Source organism: Orycteropus afer, unplaced genomic scaffold, assembly GCF_000298275.1.
Source record: "Orycteropus afer afer isolate SDZICR_OR568_19922 unplaced genomic scaffold, OryAfe1.0 scaffold00041, whole genome shotgun sequence".
Classification (NCBI taxonomy): domain Eukaryota; kingdom Metazoa; phylum Chordata; class Mammalia; order Tubulidentata; family Orycteropodidae; genus Orycteropus; species Orycteropus afer.
The window spans coordinates 9,224,543-9,251,015 of record NW_006921628.1 but is presented as its reverse complement, the minus strand read 5'-3'; the positions used below and the strand labels follow the sequence as shown (position 1 = coordinate 9,251,015).

The window sequence follows — 26,473 nt, the reverse complement described above, 5'->3', positions numbered from 1 at the left end:
AAATAATCCCTCCCCTCAAAAAAAAAAAAAAAAAACTTCTTTTTAATCTTTGTTATTATCAGCGATTTTGATAAGATTCATTCATTGTCTACTATGTGCTACGCTGGGCTCATGAGATGGGGGTAAATACTGTACTGAATAAATAGCCTTTTCTATTCAAAACAACAGAATTGAGTGATAAGAACCTCGATGTAGTTAAAGAATATGATGGGGAAGTGGAAGTCAAGGAAATTGTCCCTGTAAGATGTTGAACAAAATATGCCCATAAGTTGAATGGATTCCAAGATTGGAAGGGGAAAAAAAGTTTCCTGTTCTCGTACTGAATTCCCATGTAGTCTCATTCCCATCCAATAGAGCCCTTCAGTACCCTCAGAGGGTATTTCTTTCTGGGAAAATGCACATTTGAGAAGAGAACCAATAGCCTAGGGTTTGTTCTACTTGGTCACTAAAAGTACAAATGATGAATCTGAGATTTTTCTAACTGGCCTGAAATTTGAATGTCATTTCTTTCTGTTATCAATCCAGAGAGATTAATGGTGTTTTGTTGACTGCAGGTTGGTATTTATAAATTCAGCTTGGAGGGTGGGATGGGGGAATAAAGAGTCCACACAGAGCCAAGCCTATCTGGAAATGGGGAAATTTCCAATGTAACTTGAATAGGCATCTAATTGTGATGCCGTTGTTGAGACCTTCGCCATTCATGTAAATATCAGTCTTAGTGATTGTTGAGTCTTTGTTCTCATCTCTCCACAACCTGGAAGCTGTGCAATCATGTCCAGACTTCCTCCTTGACCCACCCACCCTCAAGTGGATTTTTCTTAGAATGGAATTTTAATCACAGTTAGAAATATTTTAGTAATTCAAACAAATTTCCATTCTGATTCATTTCATTAATGAATTCCTTTTCCAAAATAAACATCTATTACATGCCTGCTTTGTGCCAGGCACTGGGCTAAGTGCTGGGGATTCAGGGATGATAAAAGTAGGCCACCAAATTTGTATCTACTGATACACTGAAGGACACAGATTAATCAGAGAATCCCATAAACACATGTAAAACTGTGATTCTGACAAGTTTTATGAGGGAAGGGTGATGGGAATGCCTATATTGGGGAAATTCAGTCAGGGAGGTAAGGGAAGACATGTTGGAGGAAGTAATATATTAACTGAGACCTAAAGGGTAAAAGGGAAAGGAAGAGCCTTCTAGCCATGAGAAACAGCATGTATAAATAAATGATAGGGTAGGCAGATTGGGAGACTTGAGAAAGTCTGTTGTGAGGGCAGAAACTGAGGGGTATAAGATATACATTGAAGCCAGTATATGCAGGTTTCTGTAGGCCATTTTAAGGGCTTTCACTTAAAACCTGATGGCACTGGGAAGCTGTTGAAGAGTTTTAAGTAATGGAAAGTTAATGATTTATGTTTCTATAATACCACTCTGGCTGCATTTGGATTCATTCTGGGATGAAGAGCCAGAGTGAACTTAGTCACTTGACAGGCTTTGTGGTCATCCAGGAAAGGGGTTTTGGTCACTTGGATTTAAGTGGTGATGGAGGAGATAGAGAGCAAGGACATGGATTAAATATGGAGGGCATGGAGAGGGATGTGTTGAGAATGACTCATAGGTTCTGACTTTTAAAACTGAATGGATTTTAATGCCATTCATTAAACTAGGTGTCTCAGCTTGACAGTGTTGAGTTTGAAGTGTCTTTGAGACATCCAAGAAGAATTGTTAAGAAGGCACTGATACAAGGACTGAACTCAGAAGAGAGGACTAGAGTAGAGATATGTGGTAGGGAGTCGTCTGATGTCTGAATCTTCTTAGTAGTATCCAGAATAGTTATCCAGACCTTTACTTGAGCAGAAAATTCAACAACTGGACGTACTTTAATTACAGAAGTTCTTTATGCTGGACTAAATCTTCCTTCATGTGAATTCTACTCATTAGGTTTGGTCAAATGGACTTTTTCTTTTACCTGATCGGGTTTCAGGAATTTGAAGAAAATTGGCATAGTATATCTCTTCACCACTTCACCATCACCTCAGGTCTTCTGTCTAGCAAAAATTCTTTCAGTTCAATTCAATAATCTAGCCCCTCCCATCAATTCACCTTCATCTGTCACAAACAGAAAAATATTCACACATTCGTGCACATATACCCACATTAATTGCATTGTGTAATATCATCAGTTTGTCTGCCTTTTCTCATGCTAGTGCTTAAGAAGTGTTTTTTAATTATGTCATGTATAAAATCCCAGCTCTTCAGCAGAGGTTAATGGGACCAACTAGGTATAGGAATGTTTTCAGGGGAATGGGTCAGACAGGAAGTACCCACTAGTTTATACATGCCCATGACTTTGGAACGTGGACTTTATCAAAGCCAGGCCCCCAGACAGGTGGGTAGGCTTATGGTTCAGGGTTTCTGGGGTGGCTTTAGTTAAACCAGGGCCACCAGATAGGCGGGGAAGCTAGCAGAGCAGTTAGGAACAACTAAGAGAGATGAACTTATCTGTCAGTTTGTCATCCGGTGGTGGCTTGCATGTTGCTGTGAGGATGGAGACTATGCTACCAGCATTGCAAAATACCAGCAGGGTTACCCACGGTGGACAGGTTTCAGCAGAGCTTCCAAACGAAGACAGACTCGGAAGAAAGAAGAGGCCATACACTTCTCAAAGAATTAGCCAGTGAAAACCTTATGAATCGCAGTGAAACACTGTCTGATATAATACTGGAAAACTTTATGAAAAGCCATGAAACATTGTCTCATACAGTGTCAGAAGGATGAGCCCATCAGGTCAGAAGGCACTCAAAATATGACTGGGGAAGAGCTGACTCCTCAGGGTAGAGAAAACCTTAATGATATGGATGGAGTAAAACTTTCAGGATCTCCATTGGCTGATACGGCATGACTCAAAATGAGAAGAAACAGCTGCAAACATCCATTAATAATTGGAACATGAAATGTATGAAGTAATGAATCTAGGAAAATTAGAAGTTGTCAAAAACGAAATGAAACACATAAAGATCAATATCCTAGGCATAAGTGAGCTAAAATGGACTGGTTTGGGCCATTTTGAATCAGACAACCACATGATCTACTACGCCAGAAATGACAAATGGAAGAGGAATGGTGTGCCTTTTACCATCACAATGACTGTTTCAAGATCTGTCCTGAAGTACAATGCTGCCAGTGATAGTATAATATCCATACACATACAAGGAAGACTTGTTAATACTACTAGTATTCAAATTTATGCACCAATCACCAAAGCCAACGATGAGGAAATTAAAGATTTCTACCAACTTCTGCAGTCTGAAATTGACTGAACATTCAATCAAAGTGTATTGATTATCACTGGTAACTAGAATGCAAAAGTTGGAAACAAAGAAGAATCACTAGTAGTTGGAAAATATGGCCTTAGTGATAAAACTAACGTTGGAGATCACATGATAGAATGTTGCAAGACCAATGACTTACTCATTGCAAATACCTTTTTCAACAACATAAACAATGGCTATACACATGGATTTTGCCAGATGTAATACACAGGAATCAGATTAACTGCATCTGTGGCAAGAGGAAATGGAGAAGTTCAGTATCTTCAACCAAAACAAGGCCAGGAACTGATTGTGGAACAGATTATCAACTGCTCATGTGCAAGTTCAACTATAAGTTGAAGACAGTTAAAACAAGTCCATGAGAGCCAAAATATGACTTTGGTAATATCCCTCCTGAATTTAGAGAACATCTGAAGAATAGATTTAGTATATTGAACACCAGTGACTGAAAACCAGAGGAATTGTGGGATGACGTCAAGAACATCAACCATAAAGAAAGCAAGAGGTCATTAAAAAGATAAGAAAGGAAAAACAGACCTAAATGCATGTCAAGAGAGACTTTGAAACTTGCCCTTAAGCAGAGAGTAGCTAAAGGAAGAAATGACAAGATAAAAGAGCTGAACAGATTTCAAGAAGCAGCGCAAGAAGACAAAGTGAATTATTATAATGAAATGTGCAAAGGCCTGGAGTTAGACAACCAAAAGGGAAGAACATGCTTGGCATTTCTCAAGCTGAAAGAACTGAAGAGGAAATTTAAGCCTTGAATTGCAATATTGAAAGATTCGATGGGCAATATATTGAATGACTCAGGAAACATCAAAAGAAGATGGAAGAAATACCCAGAGTCACTGTACCAAAAAGAATTGGTTAATTTATGTCCATTTCAGGAGGTGACATATGATCAAGAAACAATAATATGAAGAACGAAGTTGAAGCTGCACTGAAAGAATTGGTGAAGAACAAGGCTCCAGGAATTGACTGAATACCCACTGAGATGTTTTAACAAATGGATGCCCCACTGGAGGCACTCACTCGGCTATGCCAAGAGATTTGGAAGACAGTTACCTGGCCAACTGACTGGAAGAGATCCATATTTGTATGCATTCCAAAGAATGTGGAAATTATCGAACAATATCATCAAAGTAAAATCTTACTGAAGATAATTCAAAAATTATTGCAGCAGTATATTGACAGAGAACTTCCAGAAATACAATCTGGATTCAGAAGAGGACATGAATCAAGAGATACCATTACTGATGTCAGATGGATCTTAGCTGAGAACAAAGAATATAAGAAGGATGTTTACTTGTGTTTTATTGACTATGCAAAAGCATTTGATTGTGTGGATCATACCAAATTATGGATAACATTGAGAAGAATGAGAATTCTAGAACACTTGATGGTACTCATGAACATAGATCAAGAGGCTATCATTCTAACAGAACAAGGGGATACTGCATGGTTTAAAATCAAGAAGGGAGTGCATCAGGGTTGTATACTTTCACCATATTCAATCAGTTTGTATGCTGAGCAAATAATCCAAGAAGCTGGATTATATGAAGAAGGACATGGCATCAGAATTGGAGAAAGACTCATTAACAACCTGCCATACATAGACGACACAACTTTGCTTGCTGAAAGTGAGGATGACTTAAAGCCCTTACTGATGAAGATTAAAGACTACAGTATGCAGTATCAATTACACCTCAATATAAAGAAACCAAAAATCCTCACAACTTGTCCAATAAATACCTTCACGATGGAAGAAAAAAAGGTTGAAGTTGCCAAGGACTTCATATTACTTGGTTCTATAATCAACACCAATGGAAGCAGCAGTCAAGACATCAGATGACATATCACGTTGGGCAAATTCTACTGCAAAAGACCTCTTTCAAGTGATGAAGAGCAAAGATGTCTCCTTGAAGACTAAGGTGATTCTAATCCAAGCCATGTTATTTTCAATTGCCTTATTCACATCTGAGCTGGACAGTGAACAAGGAAGACCAAAGAAAAGTTGATGCTTTTGAGTTGTGGTGTTAGACAAGAATGCCATGAGTACTATGGACTGCTAAAAGGACTAACAGTTCTATCCTGGAAGATGTGCATCCAGAATGCTTCTTGGAGACAAGAGTGGCCAGACTTCATCTCACCTACTTTGGTCATTCCCTGGAGAAGGATATCATGCTTGAAGTGGAGAGTTAGTGAAGAAGGGGAAGGCCCTCAAGAAGATGGAGTGACACAGTGGCTGCAACAATGGACTCAGGTATAGCAAGGATTGTGAGACTGGCACAGGACTGGGCAGTGTTAAGTGCTGCTGTGCGTAGGGTCATTGTGAGTTGGAGCTGACTCGAAGGCACCTAACAACAATAACATCAGTGCCAACATCCTAATATTTAAAATACCCTAATATTTTCTTGCAAGCGGGGCTCAACATAAGGCTTCCTAGGTAGTGGGTAGTGCTTTGTGTGGTTAAGGGCCATCAGCATCACTTCTTCATCAGTCAGGGGAGGCTAACCACAATAACAGCCTCATGATTCTAGTACAGTGAGGAATTCCTTGGGCAGCCTTCCATGTAGTCATTCAGAGACCTAGACTCACCTGCTGACTCCCCTGGTCACCTTAAAGGCCTCAACAGGATGTTCCACATCTTATTGGAACATGATGGAAGAACTCTGGGTTGGGGGGTTATGCAGGAGGTTTTAGGAGCCAGAAAGTGGCTTATACTACTCACATCCACATCTCATTCTCCCTTAGCCAGAACTCAGTCACATGGCCCATATAACTTCAGGGGAGTGTGGAAAATGTAATTTAACCATGTATCCAGAAGGAAAAGGAGGCATGGTTTAGGTGAGCATACTTGCCTTATCCTCAAGGTGATACCAGTATGTACTTTTTGTCCACAATACCTTCAGTGATTCTCTATTGCCCACCAAATTTAGAATGCTCTTAGCATTTTATGACTCTTTTCTATACAACGCTAGCCCTTTCTTTCAGCTAATCTGGTCATTTCATTATTCCCCAAGCATTCCCTTTCCTTCTTCCATACTTTCTCAGGCACTTTCTTCTGCCTTGGGCACCCTACATCTCTCTTTGAAATCTTACCATTCATTCAAGGTTTAGTCAAAAGGCCACTTACTCTTAATTCCCACTGGTCTGCTTTATGTTTTAGTTGCTTATTTATTTATCTTATTACCTCCCTCTAGACTCCCTGAGGGCACACAATATATTTTATCCATTTTGAGTGCTTCAAGGAAGTGTCTGAGAAAGTCCTCAACCAAGTATTTGTTGAATTGAGTTGAATAATTTTATTTAAATAATTTTCTTAAAGAGGAAAAAAAATGATATATTTCTTAAAATTTGTTTTTATTTTTTTAAGGAAGACATTTGTGGCAATGGTTCTCAAATGACAAGGAGCATAAGAATCACTTGGGAAAACTTGTTAAAAGTGTGTATTTCTGTCTTCCCTCTCCTACCCTAAGATTTTAATGCTATAAATCTGATCAATTTAATATGGATCCCTAATACCTATATTTAAAAAAAAAAAAAAGTGTCCAGTGGTGATTCAGATTATATGATCCCTAGACTGTACTTTCAGAAATATTGCAACATGGTGTTTGTCATTTTGTCTATTAACAGACTGTTTTTACTTTCCTTTAACAAAATAGATCAATTCATTAACCAAGGAGCAGGCAGTGTGCGGAACAATAAAAATCAAGATGTTTGTCATATTGCTTTTGGATCCAAAGTTCTTGGACCACCTCCACTATCTGGCAGAAGGAATAACATGAGGATATCCAGTGAGGTAGGAGCAAGGTTTGGAGGCTTTATCTAAATATGAGTGGCATAGTAAGGAAAAATTTTTTTGTTTTATTTTTTTACAATGTAGGAAAAAAGAGAGAGAGAATCTGCATGCCACAAGCAGAAGGCTTGAATAAACTTGGAACAGAAATTCTAGATTTTAAAAAACATTGAAACTGTTTCTTTTTTGTCATATCAGCATAATTAACATTTTAGAGTATTCTTTTCATTGAATATGTTCACAAAACTTATAGGCAAATATATGTGAGCACACTTTGCTGTCTCCTTCAAAAGGGAGTTGGATCATTAACAGACACCTTGTGATGAACAGATCCCAAGTGTTATGTGTTTTATTTTTAATTTCTTCTGAATTTCTGACATATAGCTGTAATTTTAATTCACCTTTTACCTACTAATGGTAGAGTGTAGAAAATGAGCACATTTTAATTTCTGTGTCTGGGAGACTTGCTTGTCTTCTATTTCATCTCATGTTATTTTGCTCTTTCCATTTCTTTCTCCTTTTCTACCATAATTTCTATCTTTATCACTTTTAACCTTCTCATTTTCTCCACCTTTTTTCCCACTCACTCTTTATTTATCCAAAGATTATTTTTCCTGCATAGATTTTATAGAAAATAAAGGCAACTTCTATATTTTAAAATGTATAAATTAATTCTTCTTTCTTATAGACAATGAGATCCATTGGGTCCAAAAATAACAGATCCTGCCTGCAGTCAACTATAGAGAAGTGTGTTAGCAGTGTCGACGTGTCTACTTTACTAATATCTGAGTCTGAGGATCAAGGAGATAAAGAAAACATTCGCCAAATAAAACAGATTTTACCTACTCATGGTAAGAAAGAATACTGCATAAAGATTTGATAGCTAAAAAAAATAGAAGTGTTTTTGTTAAACTAGATCAGAACTCAAGTCCAAAGAGTAATCACTTAATATGTTACCTTCTGTTACTTAACATTCTATCTACTCAGTTATTTTAAATTGCTGAAGTACCCTGTGGTAGTTCAGTTTGTGTGTCACTTTGGCTGGGCCTGGTTGAATGGCTGGGCAGCTGGATGTAGTATTGCCCATGATGAGACTGGTAATCATCTCCATGTTGAAATCTACTGTGAGAAGCTGTATAGCTGCCATAGGGATATGGTCTGCTTCCTATATATAAAGAGAAGCCTTGGAGAATGGTCTCTGGCCTATGGCACACTTGGACCCTGCATGTAGCCGTGTCATTGTTCAGCAGCCTGCCATACTCAGCCGACCTTGAGTTACAATAGACTTAAATTAATGGCCTGCCATGTGGTTTGGTGACATTGGGACTGTGCCTTTTTGCTTGTCAATCCTGGGCTTCTCAGCCTCAGCAGCCAGCAGCTGTCTGAGTAAAGAAACACCTCTAGTTTCATTGGGCCGGGAGCTGGAGGCAGAGCTGAAGCCCAAGGCTGAGGGGCTTTCACTTAGCCCCTAGAGCCTGGCACTTGGAACTTTAACTTAAAGCTTCAAAATTGTAAGAGAATAAACTCCTGTTTGTTAGGGCCATCCCATTTGTGGTATATTCTTGTCAGAGTGGCACTAGGTAACCAGAATATACCCTGTGTTTTTATTTTTTCTAATGACCTATGAAAAAAGCCACCACTCATCTGCCAGCTTTCATACTGTGGTGGCTTGTGTGTTGCTGTGAGGCTGAAGGCTATGCCACTGGTATTTCGAATATCAGCAGGGTCACTCATGGTGGACAAGTTGCAGTGGAGTTTCCAGACTAGGACAGACTTGGAATAAGAAAAGGGCCATCCATTTCTCAAAGAATTAGCCAGTGGAAACCTTATGAGTTGTAGTGAAACACTGTCTGATATGTTATTGGAAACATTTATGAATAGCGCTGAAACATTTTCCAATACAGTGCCGGAAGATGAGACCCTTGAGTCAGAAGGCACTCAAAATATGACTGAGGAAGAGCTCCCTCCACAGAGTAGAGCCAACCTTAATAATGTGGATGGAGTGAAGATTTTGGGACTTGTAATTCCTGATGTAGTAAACTCAAAATGAAAAGAAACAGCTGCAAATATCCATTAATAATTGGAACATGGAATGTATAAAGTAATGAATCTAGGAAAATTGGAAGTTGTCATAAATTAAATGGAGCACATAAAGATCAATATCCTAGGCATTAGTGAGCTGAAATGAACTGGTTTTAGCCATTTTGAATCAGACAACCATATGATCTATGCCAGGAATGAGAAATTTAAGAGGAATGGTGTGGCATTCATCATCACAAAGAATGTTTCAAGATCTATCCTGAAGTACAATGCTGTCAGTGTTAGGATAATATCTATACACCTACAGGGAAGACCAGTTAATACTACTACCATTCAAATTTATGCACCAATCACCAAAGCCAAAGATGAGGAAATTGAAGATTCTTACCAACTTCTGCAGTCTGAGATGGACCGAACATGCAGTCAAAATGTGTTGATTATCACTGGTAATTAGAATGCAAAAGTTGGAAATAAAGAAGAATCACCAGTAGTTGGAAAATATGGCCTTGATGACAGAAATAGTGCTGGAGATCACATGATAGAATTTTGCAAGACCAACAACTTACTCATTGTAAATACCTTTTTCCAAGAACATAAACGACGGCTATACACATGGGCCTTACCAGATGGAGTAAATAGGAATCTGATCAGCTACATCTGCAACAAGAGGTGATGGAGAAGCTCAATATATTCACCCAAAACAAGGCCAGGAGCTGACTGTAGAACAGAATATCAACTGCTCATGTGAAAGTTCAAGTTGAAGTTGAAGATAATTAAAGCAAGTCTGCAAGAGCCAAAATATGACCTTGATTACATCCCTCTTGAATTTAGAGACCATCTAAAGAATATATTTGATGCATTGAACACCAATGACCGAAAACCGGAGGAATTATGGGATGACATCTAGAATATCATCCATGAAGGAAGCAAGAGGTCATTAAAAAGACAAGAAAGGAAGAAAAGGCCAAAACAGACATCAGAAGAGACTGTGAAATTTGCTCTTGAATGGAGAGTAACTAAAGCAAACAATATCATTAACATCACATACAAGTAAAATCTTGCTGAAGATAATTCAAAAACAGTTGCAGCAATATATTGACAGAGAAGTTCCAAAACTGCAAGCTGGATTGAGAAGAGGACATGGAATGAGGGATATCATTGCTGTTATCAGATGGATCTTGGCTAGAAGAAGAATTGACAGGATAAAAGAGCTGAACAGAAGATTTCAAAGAGCAGCTGGAGAAGACAGAATAAATAATTATAACAAAATGTTCAGCATGAAGTTAGAAAACCAAAGGGAAGAACATGCTCCACGTTTCTCAAACTGAAAGAACTGAAGAAAAAATTCAAGCCTCGAGTTTCAGTGTTTAAAGACTCTATGGGCAAAATGTTGAATGATGCCGGAAATATCAAAAGAAGATGGAAGGAATGCACAGAGTCATTGTACCAAAAACAATTGGTTGATGTTCATCCAGAAGCTCTGGTGGCATAGTAACTAAGGCATTTGACTGCTAAACAGAAGTCTGTAGGTTCAAACCCACCAACCACTCCTTAGAAGGATGACTGTGCAATCTACTTTTGTAGAGATACCAGCTCGGAAACCCAAGGAGGGGTCACTATGAGTCAGGATCAGCTTGACGGCAGTGAGTTTGGTTTGGTTTTCATCATCAATTGCAGGACATGACATATGATCAAGAACCAGTGGTACTGAAGGAAGAAGTCGAAGCTCCACTGAAGGAACTGGCAAAGAACAAGGCTTCAAGAACTGACATAATAGCAACTGAGATGTTTCAAGAAATGGATGCCCCACTGGAGGCTCTCACTGGGCTATGAGCTATCTGACCAACTGACTGGAAAAGATCCATATTTGTACCCATTCCAAAGAAAGGTGATCCCATAGAATGTGGGTATTTATCAAACAATATCATTAACATCACACACAAGTAAAATCTTGCTGAAGATAATTCAAAAACGGTTGCAGTAGTATATTGACAGAGAAGTTCCAAAACTGCAAGCTGGATTGAGAAGAGGACATGGAACGAGGGATATCATTGCTGATGTCAGATGATCTTGGCTGGAAGCACAGAATACCAAAAAAAAAAAAAAAAAATTACTTGTGTTTTATTGACTGTCCAGACAAAAGCATTTGATTGCATGGATCATAACAAATTGTGGACAACATTGAGAGGATTGGGAATTCCAGAACACTTAACTGTGCTCATGAGGAGCCTGTACATAGACCAGGAGGTTGTTGTTCGAACAGAACAAGGGGATACTGCATGGTTTAAAATCAGGAAGGGAGTGTCTCGACGTTGTATCCTTTTACCATACTTACTCAATCTGAATGCTGAGCAAATAATACTATAAACTGAATTATATGAAAAATGTGGCATCAGGATTGGAAGAAGACTCATTAACTGCCTGCAATATGCAGATGACACAACTTTGCTGAAAGTGAGAATGACTTGAAGCACTTACTGATGAAGATTAAAGGCTACAGGTTGCAGTATGGATTACATCTCAACATAAATAAAACAAAAATCCTCGCAACTGGACCAATAAGCATCATCACAGTAAATGGAGAAAAGATTGAAGTCAAAAATTTCATATTACTTGTTTCCACAATCAGCAACAGTGGAAGCAGCAGTCAAGACATCAAACAATGTATTGCACTGGGCAAATCTGCTGCAAAAGACCTCTTTAGGACCAGGTTTGCTGGTCTGATAGAGCCTGCTGGACCTCCTGAGGCTATGGCCCCTAGCAGCCTTTGAGGTCTGGAATTGAACCTACTCCTGTGGCTTCCAGCCAAACAAAAGACAGGCATGTAAGCTGAACATTCACATTAGATAGATACACTCCTTGGAGAGATCAGTCATGGGAGAGTAGAAGGGCTATGTATGCATAGGGAGACAGCTGGCGGGGGAGGGAGGGGCAGGAGTGCATGGGGAGGGAAGGACACAGGGAAGAGATTACTGTGGGGAAGAAGTGGGAAGAGAGCTGTTGCATTGTGGGAAATTGCAGTCATGAGACAATGCATATGTGAATTGCTGTATGGAAAATGAATTTGCTCTGTAAACTTTCACCCAAGTCACAATAAAAAATTTTTGGGAAAAAGAAGTCCTCTTTCAAGTGCTTAGGAGCAAAGATGTCTCCTTGAAGACTAAGTTGCTCCCAACCCAAGTGTTTTGGTTACCTAGTGCCACTCTGACAAGAATATACCACAAATGGGATAGCCTTAACAAACAGGAGTTTATTCTCTTACAGTTCAGGAGGCTAGAAGTCCAATTTTAAAGTGCCAGGCTCTGGGGCTGTGTGAATGCCCCTCAACCTTGGATTGCAGCTCTGCCTTCTGCTCCTGACCCACTGAAGCTGGAGGATTCTCTTCACTCAGGTGCTGGCTTCTGAGGCTGACAAACCCAAGGTTGACAAGTAAAAAGGCACAGTCCCGCTGTTACCAAACCACATGGCAGGCCATTAATTCAAGTCCATTGGAAGTCCTAAGGTCAGTAGAGCATGGCAGGCTGCTGAACAACGACGCGGCTACATGCAGAAGCGTGCCGTAAGCTAGAGACCATTTCCCAAGGCTTCTCCTTATATACAGGAAGCAGACCACATCTTGGGGCAAGCTCCTCAGCTGCTCACAGTAGATTCCACCATGGAGTTCATTACCAGTCTCATCATGGGGAATGCTACATCCACCTGCCCAGCCACTCAACCAGGTGTAAGTTGACACGCAAACCTAACTACAACAACAAGCCATAGTCTTTTCACTCACCTCATACGCATGTGAGAGCTGGACAGTGAACAAAAAAGACCAAAGAAGAGTTGATGCTTTTGAATTGTGGTATTGGCAAAGAATACTGAAGGTACCATGGACTGCCAAAAGAACAAACAAATCTATCCTAAAAGTTCATCTATAATGCTCCTTGGAAGTAAGAATGACCAGACTTTGTTTGACCCACTTTGGTCATGTTGTCAGAAAGGACCATTCCTTGGAGAAGGATATCATGCTTGGTAAAGTGGAGGGTCAACGAAGAAGGGGAAGGCCCTCAATGAGATGGATTGACACACTAGCTGCAATGATGGGCTCAGGTATAGCAAGAATTGTGAGGCTGGGGCAGGACTGTTTCATTCTTCTGTACATAGGGTCGCTGTGATTCAGAGCTGACTCACCAGCACCTAAAAACAACAGTAATACGAGAAAATAGAATAGCATTCCATTGTTGTTATATTTTGGAAACTCCATGTGCATTTGTAATTTTCTTAACTTTATTTTTTAATTTATCCCTTCCATTTGTAAAGTGTTTTGTATTCATTCGATATGCAAAACAATCCTGTGCGTTAGGGAAGTACTTTTGTCCCATTTTACAGATTCAAAGTTCAAGACTAAAAAGTGATTTACAGTATATAATCGTTAAGGAGCTCTGCTGGTATAGTAGATAAGGAATTTGGTTGCTAACCAGAAGGTCCCCAGTTCAAACCCACCATCCACTCCATGGAAGGAATTTGGGGCAATCTACTTCCATAAAGATGTATAGCCTCAGAAACCCAGTGGGAGTTGGTGCAAGTCAGAATCAACTCAATGGCAGTGAGGGTTTTTTTTTTTGGCTAATCATGGGAAAGAATTGAAACAAGAGCCCAAGGCTTACACCTCCCTGTAAGTTTTTCTCTTCTTACCTGACTCATGTGAAAGTAGAAAAAGGGAACATTTGAGTCCATTTTATTTTGATTTAAAAATTAATGATAATATCCTCATGGAATATAAAACTGAAATCAGGAAATGAGTATCCATAGATATCCAGGCCTAACTCTACAAATTACTGTTTATGAGGCCTTTATCAAGTTTCTTTAAATTGTGTGAGCCTCAGTTTCCTCATATGTAAAATAGGGATACCATTACTACTGACACTAATAGTTGGTGTAGCTGACCCAACGGGTCATTGGGAGCATTAATAAGGAAAACTAGTCAAGCACGTGGTATTGCACCAAGCAGTTAAACATTCAATAAATATTAGCTGCTATTAATATTATTCCAGAATTAAATTTTACTTCATAATTCTTCTCCAGATTTGACCTCAGTTCTCCAGGTTTTCTTAGACACTGCCCTATAAGCTCTTGTTGAATCATTCCTACATGTCCTCTTATGAAAAAAGAAGTAATTTTCCTGTATTGACTGTGAATTTAATTTTTATATTTTTTAACATAGCATATTGCCTGATTAATGTTAATCAAATTATATTACATGAAAAAATGTATCAGTAATTTTGAAAGCCTGATATGATCCTAATATTGAAATGACAGTAAACATCTATTTTCTGTGAAGGACTTGTTTTTGATATACAGTTTTATGTTACATCAAAATGATACATGAATATTCTCATGATAGCTATAATTATTATATTTGCTTAGTTTAAACCATACAGTGCTTTTATTTTGGCTCTTTGTTGTTTGATATGAAAATGTACCAGCCAGTCTACATATTTTGCATCCGCATCCCCCTCAAGAACCATCGGCAGATAAGAATAACAGAAGAAGATTGAGGCTAAAAAGCACCAGCAGGGAAAGGACAGAGACACCCAGTGGTATGGTACTAATTCAGTACTATGTTATGTCTGTATATTATTCAGGGCAACAGAATTTCTCTCTGCAGGTTGAAAATTTCAAAGGATTATGAACCAATTCATTTATAATATAAATGTCTGTTCTATAGAGATTATGGAAATCAGATTTTCTGCAAAAGAATTGTTCCACAACCCTAGCAGAGATTTGCCGTATTAAATAGACAGTGCTGTAGAAATGAGTAGCTCTGGTGGTGCAGTGGTTAAGCCCTAGACTGTTAACCAAAAGACTGGCAGTTTGAATCTACCAGCTGCTCCACAGGAGAAAGATGTGGCAGTCTGCTTCTGTAAAGATTTATAGCCTTGGAAACCCTATAGGGAAGTTCTACACTATAGGGTCTCTGTGAGTTGAAATTGACTCAACAGCAACAGGCTTTTTGTTTTGTTTTTTAAACCACTAAGTAAGTGAGGTTTTTGAAATAAGCTTAAATTATTGCTTTAAAAAAAATGACCCGAAGGTGGTAGAGTAAGCTGCTGCCTGCAGACTTCACTAAAATTGAATTTGACTATTAGAAATTATCATGTTTCATTTAAATCTCCTCTTTTTAAATTGGGCCCCTTTCCAGATTGTATTTACATTCACTGCCTCTCCTATGGACTCTTTGTCATTGATACAATATAGGTTAAATTTTGAACTCTTTGCAAGCAGTAAAGCATTAAACAGATATAGGTGACAAAGTTATTCATTTGAATAATGCAATTAAAGCATATATAGTCTTAGCATAATATCTCAAAAATGTAGGATTATTGGCTAGGCTGAAATTCTGCCTGCTAGGTTTGATGTGGTTTTTATAAAATACTAAATAAAATAATTAATTCTGCAGTAATTCTGTACCCATTTTCATACAGGTATTGAAGAAGAGACCTAAGTTTAAAGAGTCATAATTTAGCAAGAATTGTAACTTAAGGAAAACATATACTCCATTTTATATGGAACCAAATGAAAAAAACTACAAGATCATTTAAAACTTACGTGGATTTTGGAATTCCTTTTATTATATATTATAAAACTTAACTTTAAAATGTCCCCATGCAAATATCAGAATTATATGCTGAACCTGTATAAAAATTGAGTTCATCTTTAAAACATTCTACTGAAAAGGAGAAAAAAAAGTGTGTAATCCATATGATTACCTCTAATTTGATTTTAAGTAATCAAGTAGAAAAATATATCACATTAATTTTATTCTTCAAAAATTAATAACTTTTATAAATATCAAAAGAAGTAATATAGTGGACAATATTTATTCCAATAAAGGTGGTCCTTCAGGAAATAGCAAGAATGAAGATAAAGCAACAACTATGTCCCAACAAAGAGAAGAGACATTGAACCCCAGCACTCCAGGGCCCCAGTCTCCTGATCCAGCAGGTTGGCATCATTATTATAGCATCTTGTTAATAATTAATAAAATAAAAATATGTTAAGTATTTCAACTCCAGACATTATGAAAAGTTGGAATTGAGTCATTTGTTAAAATAATTTTTTATAAATATTCTTTGAACCTCAATTTTATACCAAACTTTAATAGATGAAAGATTATTTTTATTTTCAAGTTGTAATGCACCAGTTGTCCTCTTTGAGATGAAATTTTAGAACTTTTTAAGTTTTCACATGACATTGTCACCCTCCCCAAAGATTATCTATTGCATTTCTCCAGTCTTCTTTATAGTGGAAGTGCTTGGGGTGTGGAGCATTGAGCCCATCAACATATCTTGCCTTGCAGATGTGTGGTACTTTTACAAAGGCAAATTGTTTTTGAGGAAGGGAAAAAGGAAAATAAATGAAAATTGTTTGTACTTTGTCAGTCTTATTTATGCAATGTTGAAACCTTCATTAAAATGTTAGGTGCAATTAGTGTCTCTAGCATAAATCTGACTGTGTAGAAAAACTAATTAGATGTTTAGGTGATCATTCTTGCATTTATCTTGTTTGCTGCAATATTGTGATTACACAGTAATTTACATATTTTCCTAAGAAAACTCACCGAATTATTCATTACAATTGATATGGAAATACTTAAGGTGAAATGACAAATTTCAAAAAAGCATGTGGTAGTGAGATAATTCAAGTTAGTTTGGTGTAAAACACTCCTTTTACTTTGACTTTTTCACAGTTAATAATACCTTTAATAGGTTTAATGTTTAATAATATGTTTAATAATATGTTGTAATAGGTCATACAAAGTTGTTTAACTGCATAATGAAGATTTCCAGTAACTTTCTTCAATTTTCTTCCCACAGCAATGTATATAATGTAACACATTGGGTTTAGTTTTTCCAACATTTATAGAGCACCTACAGTGTTTACAAGCAGCCCTGGTGATGCGGCGGTTAAAGCATTGGGCTGCTAACCAAAAGGCTGGCTATTTGAACCCATCTTTCTCCATGTGAGAAAGATGAAGCAGTGTGCTTCCATACAGATTGTGGAGTCGCTCTGAGTTGCAGTCGACTTGATGACAATGGGTTGGTTTACTGTCTTTACAGATCACTTCCTATGTGTCTAGCACCAGATAAGGCCCAAAATAGAACAGTATACTGGGCCAAGTCCACTGAATCTGTTCATGTTACTGGCCTACAGAAACACTGAGTCAAGATTATTTATATCCCCTGAGAAGGTGGTCAGATGAAGTAGATTCATCCTGCCCTTGGCCATTTTCCTACAGACTCTACCCCTCAAAACACAAAACAAAACCTTGTTCCTAATGGACTTTCTGTAAGAAGTATACGTGTTGCCTTTTTTAAAATAGGCAGCTTTATTATATAATAATAACCTTAGGTTAAAGAAACAGTTTAATAAAATTGAAAAACATTTTATTTGTGCCCTCAGTGTTATTAACACTCATTTTTTTTTTCTTTCTTAAGTATGCTTTCAAGTTACCAAATCTTAGATCTTTCTTGGTTACTTTTATTGTGATCATAAATGTAACTGTAACAGGACTCAAGAGTTAAGTATAAAATTACCATGTCCAAATTATGGTTCTGTAAAACACAGATTCTTGCAAGATTTTCACCACTGAAACCTTTCAGAAAAAGAAAAAAGTAAATTTCAAGAATAAATAGACAAAGTTAAGAAAATGTTTAACTTTTTTCTGCTATCATTCTAAAGAAGAAAGTAAGCAGGGTTATAAACTCTATCTCAATGTTGTTAAAATGATTAGAATTTTGAAAATTTTTTGTAAAAACCTATCCCTGGAGTAGTGTACAGTATTTTTAAAGAAACAAATTGTGTTATACCAAAATAATAATAATAATAATTCATGTGAAAACATTCTCTCCTAAAATTAAACATAAAGTTCTTTTTCCACTCTGCAGAATTCACTAGTCAGATTAACAGTTATTGCTGTGGATTTGCAATTATTTGGAAAGTCTACTCAGTTTAGTCTTTAAATTGTTTTGAATCAGTAAGTACAATGGAGAAGAAAAAGACTGTCAACCTTTTTATGATTTCCTACCCTCTGTGATTTGCAGTGCAAACAGGGACCAGATATTTTGTTTACAGAAACTTGTTAAATGCTCTGTTCTCTGAAGTTAAAAAGAGATAATAGTAACTCAAACCCTTTTAAATTTGGAAGATTCTCCCCCACTGAAATGTCTAATTAATAAAACTGTGCTATAAAACTGTGCTGTAAAACAGGTGATAATTATTTCAGTCTTACAAATTCCTGGCCAGTGTTTCTACTCAGATGGAAAAGAAGTGAAAATGAATTGCCCATAGCTATAGGCACTGATCCATGAATTACATGTTTAACAAGTAACAGGATAGTAGATAAATAGCTTTCATTGGCTTTTGCATTATTTGATAAATATTTCAGCAAGAAGTTTTACGTTAACTGCCTAAATAGCACTTTCATGGAATACCACTAATTTTGTCATCTCTTCCAAATGTCAGATGAGTGGATATTTCCTGACAATTATGATCACATTCCCAATTTGGAATCTAGCAGACAGTCTTTACTTCTGGATGATGTCTCTTGCAACACTTCATACCTGTGGGGAGAAGTCAGCAAGGAAAGTGAACACAGCCATCAAGCAGAGGAAACCCACATTGTTCCACAGAACGTTTTCACTTTTTCATCCAGACCACGGTCAGCACCTCATGGAAAGACTCAGAGTATGTCTCCAGAGGAATGCCCATTTATTTTGGATCTAAAAGAGGACAACAGTGGAACAAGTAGAGGTGCCCAATTGGAGGATGATTTTTGCAGTGATGACGGCAGCGAAGAGGTACACTGCTTGATGTGTCAAGTTGTTTTAAAGAACAGTTGTTCCATTAGCTTCAATGAGCACTAAAACCAGTTGAAATGAAGGGGTTGGGGGATAAGGGGAAATCTGCTATTTATAAAAATGCAGTATTTCTGTGTCAGTCAACAGTTGCATCAGGTTGTTATGGTAACTCGAAATTGCTGCTTTTTTATTAACAGTCAGCCAATTTCATTTTTAATTATGGAAACTAGTTTTTAGTCTGTTCTTTGTTTTTCATTTTAGTCTTTGCCTCACAGAATGAGAAATAATCTGTTTAGTTTAGTTAAATGAGTGCAAGACCAGTAAAACCTTGAGAACACGTTCTAAATCCATGGGGAAATTTTGTTGCAGTTGCTAAACATTCTGAATTGATGGTTTTCTGGCTTCCTTACTCCCCTGCCATCTTTTTACCTTAGACCTATTAGGACTCATTATTTTCCATATGGTCTCAGAATTTCAAGAATTGTGCCAATTAAAGTTTCAATAATGAATCATGGATTAGTGTTGGGACTTGCTTTGCAGAAGGTTATCTGTTTTGGAACTATTTAGAGTACAAATATATCTTATAAATGAGTTAAATTCAAAAAAAATTAAATCAAATATAGTTCTGAAATATTTTTTGTAACTTAGTACATTATGGTAGCTTTTTCCCATTTGATATGATATGTGTGGAATTTCTTTAGCTTTATTCTTTAATAATGGGCATTCATATTTTCTTGGGAAAAAAATAATTCTTTCAAAGAAACAAATTACAGTCATGTTTTGATTTGGTAAAATTATACAAATCATTAATGTATAGAAAGTAAAGAAAAATTAGAAAACTGTTTGTATGTATGGTTACAAAACTTTTTTTTCCTAATAACTTTAACTGATCAGTCATTTTGAGAGTGAGAACTAGAGAGTCCAAAAGCTTAAGACCATCCTTCAGAGCTGGTTAAGAATATCTCAGGTTGCTATTTTTCTTTGATTATCTTAACTAACTGTTCCTTGCTTTGGAAGGGGAGAGACCAATAGTTACACCTTAGGTGGCCACAAACATATGTAGGTTTGGCAGAGAGTATTTCTACATATATATTTATATGTGCTGTAAGTATGTCCATGAATATAGTAGAGCATACAGGGGGCAAAGTTATGACAACTTCTTAGCCATAACCAGACACCTTGAGGGAATGAGTCATTGGACCTGGGGCCTCAGGACCGTAGTCATGGGGAGCATCAAATCAGTAGGCATAACGTAGTCCACAAACACAGTGGTCTACATCCTACTATATTGAGTAGCAGCAGATGGGGTCTTAAAAGCTTGCAAGCAGCCAGCCATCAATTCTTCTATCGTATAAATAGACTAATCTGGTAAATAAGTTCATACTATTTTATTAATTGCATAGTCCTATCTCCTTCCCATGCGCACAGTACCATCATTCTTACCTAACTTCAAAGTATTACTCTAATGGTAGAAACTTCATGACAGGTGGGAAATAGTAATTCTCTGGAAAAGCTATGAGGGATGTATTATGGGGAGACTGCTGTTTAATTAATACCATATGAGGAAGTACCTCTTTCATCTATGTGAATGATAAGCCTTGAGAAGAAGCAGAACTTCATAGGAAAGTGATGATTCTAGTTCTGAGTATTTGAATTTAGCACCACTTTATGTGCTTTCTTCTGCTAATAGCTACTCTACTTCTGACATCCATCAATGTTTATTACCAACTACATGAAATTCAAAACAGATTTATCATGTGTTACCCAATCCCTCACTGGCATAGCTTTATACTCTCCCTTGTGCCTTGCCCATCAAAATAACATTGGCATATGGCTAGAATCGGTGGGAGACCATCTCATTGCTAACGCCTGCTCTGGGCCATCTCTAGTCAAAGCCTGCTAAAAGAGGCCCACAGAAAGAAGGGCAGAAGCCTTACCATGTTATGCAGGCTTTGGAGTTTGCTGTTAGAGAAACTAAAGAGATACAAATCAAGGTACAAAAGTAAGACCAACAAAAATGCCAGGTTATATTTAAACAAGTTCTGGAATTTGTAATGATCCCTTCTTTACCAATTTTTTTTTTTTTTTCCTATTGCGTGTTTTGGGAGCTCTGGTAGCGTAGTGCCTAAGCCATTTGACTGCTAACTAGAAGGCTGGAGGTTCAAACCCACCAGCCACTCCTCGGAAGGAAGGGTGGGCAATCTACTTCCTTAGTGACATTGCCTCGGAAAGCCAAGGAGGCGTCACTATGAGTCAGATCTGACTTGATGGCAGTGAGTATTGTGTATTTTTGGTAATTTTTCCCTGTAGGATTACATTTTCCATTTATTAATTTTGTAAGTCAATGGGAAATTGCATTACATATTTAAATGTTTATTTACATATAATTTGTTAAGAAAAATCAATATAATCAGTTGAGGCATCCTTGCATTGGTTGCATTATATCCTTAGAGTAATATAATTGTGTTTAAGGAAAACACAATGTCATATTCTAAATAATGGTGGTTGAATGAGTTATAATTACATTACTTATCTTATTAGGCTTGAAATTTATAACTTGTAATTAAAAGACTTTATTTGATGTTAGACCACTGAGTATTTTTAAAGGAAAATTAGATGTACTCAGTAGCATGTAAACTAAGCAACTTCAAATCATATTATTATGAGAGTTAGAAGAAAAGTATAGATTCAGTACTAAAGGCTAATTAAAATAAGCTCTCAGTGATATGTTGTCTTTGTAATTTAAGTTGGTAATAATCAATTTACATCTGATATCTTCGTTAATGTGATAGAAGAATCAAAGAATATTGAATTTATGAATTTTTTGTATATGCTTTTATCCTAGTCCTTGCTATATACTATATTTTATTCTCTAGGGAGCCATATATTCCTAGTACCCAATTAATTTTGAAGTTGTACTTCTTGTTTGAAAAGCATACTATGGAAATATGTTTTGTGGTGACCTGTAAAATCAAGACTACCATGTAAAACAAATTATCTTAGGAAAGCTATTAAAACAGTGCCTTTCATGCTATTGCAACATCTGAAGGAAAACAAACAAAGAACACACATTACTGTTATTGTCTCTACTTTGTACTTTTATGCTATTATTTCCAATAAAGCTTCCCATTTATGCATCTGGTTTGCAACTTGAAACAGTTAGCTCTATATTAATATTTTACCAGTCCTCTAATTTAATTTTTCATCTAGAAGTACTGTCATTTTTTCCAAACTCCAGCCATGTAGCACACACTGAAGTAGATACTTGTAAGGCCAGGTAATTTGTCTTATCTCACAGTCCAAATTGGAACATTTGAGCCAAAAAAATTACCCATATTTGGACATGAATTATGTGTACTAACTGCCTAGACTGTTCAAATTAGCTAGTAAGTTTCCAGTTCTTCTCTCTATATAACTCGGGAGACCTGGGAAGGACAAATTTATGAACAAAGGATTAAAAGGATCTTTTCAGCCCTGACCCTCAGCTTTCCTGGTTTTGTTTTTTCAAGGTAATTTCAACCATCAGTAGCTAAGCCATTTCATTTTAAAATTTTTTTTCCTGATAGTATATATATCTGGAATATCCCATTAGCCACTCATTCCTATGTACTTGACTAATGATTTTTAATTGCTTTGTTACACATTCTTACATACGCACATAGAAAGGATATTTACTCCACATGAGGCTGCTTATCTTTCTGTGTAGCCTTTAAACACATTGAATTGTCATATTATGTATTGGAAGGAATGGAAGGCTTTTGTTTTGATTATATTGCCTTGCATTTTTATTCCTATATATTATATATGGAAATGTAACATACTCTGTAAACCTCCAAGCATATTTAATATTTATTCTTTATGAATAATCCTTTTAGACTCTACATCTATATGACTTTATTGTTATCTACTGAAGCTCTGTTCTTCTCTGAAAAAGTCACAGGCCCCTGGTTCCTATGATGATTTTCATTGTTACAGGCAGGTAGAAAAAGATTTACTAAATTCTTATCAACTTAAAATTTGATGTTCTACTACTTTTTATTTAAAAAGTAAGCATTTTTCAGATAAATATAATTGTGATAGTTTTTACAGGATATCTTTAAAGTGTAATTATTTAAAAAGCATGAAATGTAACTTGCAGGAAAAATATGTTTTTATCTTGAGACAGAGGAATCTCATCATTTACCCCAAATATTTACATGGTGACATTTGCCTGTTCCCACACAGTCCCTGTAACTTGTCCTATGATTTGTCTGTAAAGCATCATTATGTACAAGTAGAGAGATTTACAAAGATAATTTACCCAACCATTTTTGGTAGCACACGTGCCTATGTGATAGGTACTGTTAGAAACAGTCGTATCTCCCCTTTCATTTTACTTGCTTACAAACTAGTAAAATGCATTACAGGACACCACTATCAATTATCTTTACCAGCCAGAGGGGACTATATTATTTTAAAAGTTTCCTATAAAATTCAAGACGTAGAAGTAGAAATAATTCTTTTGCATGGTGGTTAGTGAAGATAATTAAAATATATTTAAATTGTCAATCTTATTATCATCAAATAAATTATTTTTTCATTCTGTTATGACAGACTAGCTGATATCTTTAGCTATATTTATGCAAATAATTGTGCTCTTTGGTTGATAACAAAAGCTTACCTATATTACACTTTGTACTAGTATGTTATCCAACTAAAAGGTGCTCTTAATTCACACATTTAATCACTAAAATCTTGACCAAAGATAAAAACTCCTCTTAGCTCAATCTCAATTACAAATTAAAAACAGCCACCAAAACTGTGTGTGGAATATTGCCAGCTGTATTTTGTTCTAGAATTTTTAAGAATATAATGAAAAAAGAAACCAAACTCTCTGCCATCGAGTCAAATCCAACTTATAGCATCCCCTCCTTGGGTTTCCAAAGCAGTATCTCTACGGAAGTAGTTTGCCCAGTTTTCCTACTGAGGAGTGGCTAGTGGGTTTGAACCATCAGGCTTCTGGTTATCAGTCAAATGCCTTAGGCACTACACCACCAGAGCTCCCTAAGAATGTAACATAAAACTTTTTCCATGATGGATTGAATTAAAAATCAGAATATAAATAAATATGATCTCTGGTGGCATAGTGCCTAAGGCATTTGACTGCTAATCAGAAAGCTGGTGGTTTAAACCCACCAGCCACTCCTTGGAAGGAAGACTGGGCAATCTACTTCCATAGAGATACCACCTTGGAAATCCAGGGAGGGGTCGCTATGAGTTGGAAACAACTCGAGGGCAGTGAGTTTGGTGTTTTGGTTTTATTTACTTTTATAAAAGGAGTTCTGGTGGCCTAGTGTCTACAGCATTTGACTGCTAACAAGAGGGCTGATGGTTCAAATCCACCAGCCACTCCATGGAAGGAAGACTGGGCAAAGGTTAAAACAGAATTCTTCTGTCCTGATTCACTCACATTAAAGTTGCAATTCAAAGAGCTTGGGTCCCATCTGCTCCAAGTGGGTAGCCCTCAAGAGTCATTAAAGTGATCTTTTCAAAATTACAGCCCAGCCAAGAGCAATCCATTTTGTACATCCAGAAATTATTGTCCAAATGGCCATCTGCATGTCCTTTTAAGAAATGTTCAGCAGAGGAAGTGCTGCCTCCTTGGGGAAATCATTCTCATCTTCCACGTGCATATGCTGTGCTACAGTTAATCAGGCGAATTCTATTGATGTTTCTGGCACTGGGGCATGATTGATTATTAAACAAACAAATGTTTCTGAGCCCAGAAGACAAAATGGTTCAAGAGATTTGGAAATTTGGAGATTTTAAAAAAATATTTAAGTTAAATCAGAAGCATTTTGTATTTGTTCTTTTGTGAAACAGATGAACAGATGATTGGAATGCCAAAATGGCATGACAATTTCTTTACTACTCTGACAAATTGTATTCAATTGCTGTACAGGTTTTCGGTAGCTAGATGACAAACCAAAGGGGAAAAAGATGTTTTTCATTCAAATCATGATAACTTAACTTTTCATGCTTATAATGAATTCATAAAAGTTACATAGAAAAAAATTAATCCAAAAGCTTCTTGGCACCAAATGAATTGTATATGTGAAATCAGTAAACATTACCTGTACCTTATAAAAGAGGGAGAAACATTACTGAAGAATGAGATAGGGTTTTGCCAGTGCACTACTCTTAGTAAATAACTTACTACCAACCCTATACTTAGCAGCCAAGCTCTGTGGGGATATTCTACTCTGTGCTACAGAGTTGCTTTGAGTCAGAATTGACTCAACAGCACATAACAACAGAGTAGCTAAGGTAAGCAAGTCTTTGGTACCCTGTCCAGATTCTTTAGTTATTTTCTGTATCCAAACTCACTGCCGTCAAGTCATATCTGACTCATAGTGACCCCTCCTTGGGTTTCCAAGGCAGTATTGCTATGGAAGTAGATTGCCCAATCTTCCTTACGAGGAGTGGCTGGTGAGTTTGAACTGCCAGCCTTCTGGTTAGCAGTGAAATGCCTTAGGCACTGTGCTAACAGAGTGTTTTTAAATTTTGTTTTGTTGTTGTTCTTGAGAATATACACTAGTTCAGTGGATTCTCATGTACAATTTAGTGACACATTCTCACCCTCCTTTTCTGAGTTGTTCCTTTCCCGTTTAACGTAAATTCACTATCCCCTACAGTTCCTATATAATGTTTCAAGTTGCTGCTGTCACTTTGGTCCCATTACAGATAGTTATTAAAAGAGTATAATTCTAATGGCAGACATTTTTTACTAGTTAAGTTAAACTCTTGTTTGGTTTTAAAAAGACTTCAGGAGCTATTTTTGGTGTAAGTTTTAAAGATTATCTCAGGGCAGTAGTTTCAGTGGTTTTTCCTGCCCTCTTGGTTCCCGAAAGTCTGGAGTCTATGATAATTTGAAATTCTGTTCTACATTTACCCCCTTTTGATAAGGTTTCTTTTATAGAATCTTTAATTAAAATGTTCAATACTGGTAGCCTCACGCTGCATATGTACAAACCAAAAACCTCATGGAATTTGGTTCCTTCATTTAGAGGTTTAGAGTCATGAATTCATGGAACATCACAGTTAATTGGCCTGTTAACTTGTTCAGTACTTATGTTCTACCCAGGGATTCCTACTGATTCATTTCATTTTCCTGCTAAGAATTTGCATTTCCACCCCAGATATGTTGAATCAGAATCTACAGTTTATGAAGATACCCAGGGGATTCTTATGTGTATGTTATTAAAATATAAATTCTGATTCTCTATATTTGGGATTTTGAATCAGACAACTATGTGATCTATTATGCCGGGAATGACAGTTTGAAGAGGAATGATGTGGCATTCATCATCACAAAGGATGTTTCAGGATCTGTCCTGAAGTACAATGCTGTCAGTGATAGGATAATATCCATATGCCTACAAGGAAGACCCATTAATATGACTATTATTCAAAT

The 26,473-nt window shown here is 36.8% G+C and overlaps 1 protein-coding gene across 1 annotated transcript in view; it reads left to right on the top strand.

Annotated features, from left to right (window-relative positions):
- Positions 1–26,473, top strand: part of CFAP20DC (CFAP20 domain containing) — a 506,982-nt gene that overhangs the window by 351,844 nt on the left and 128,665 nt on the right. Inside the window, exons 8-12 of the mRNA XM_042780469.1 lie at positions 7,005–7,141; positions 7,827–7,989; positions 14,647–14,760; positions 16,055–16,165; positions 18,686–19,020. Of these exons, the coding sequence (XP_042636403.1) occupies positions 7,005–7,141; positions 7,827–7,989; positions 14,647–14,760; positions 16,055–16,165; positions 18,686–19,020 (860 nt within the window). The remainder of the gene's footprint in view (positions 1–7,004; positions 7,142–7,826; positions 7,990–14,646; positions 14,761–16,054; positions 16,166–18,685; positions 19,021–26,473) is intronic.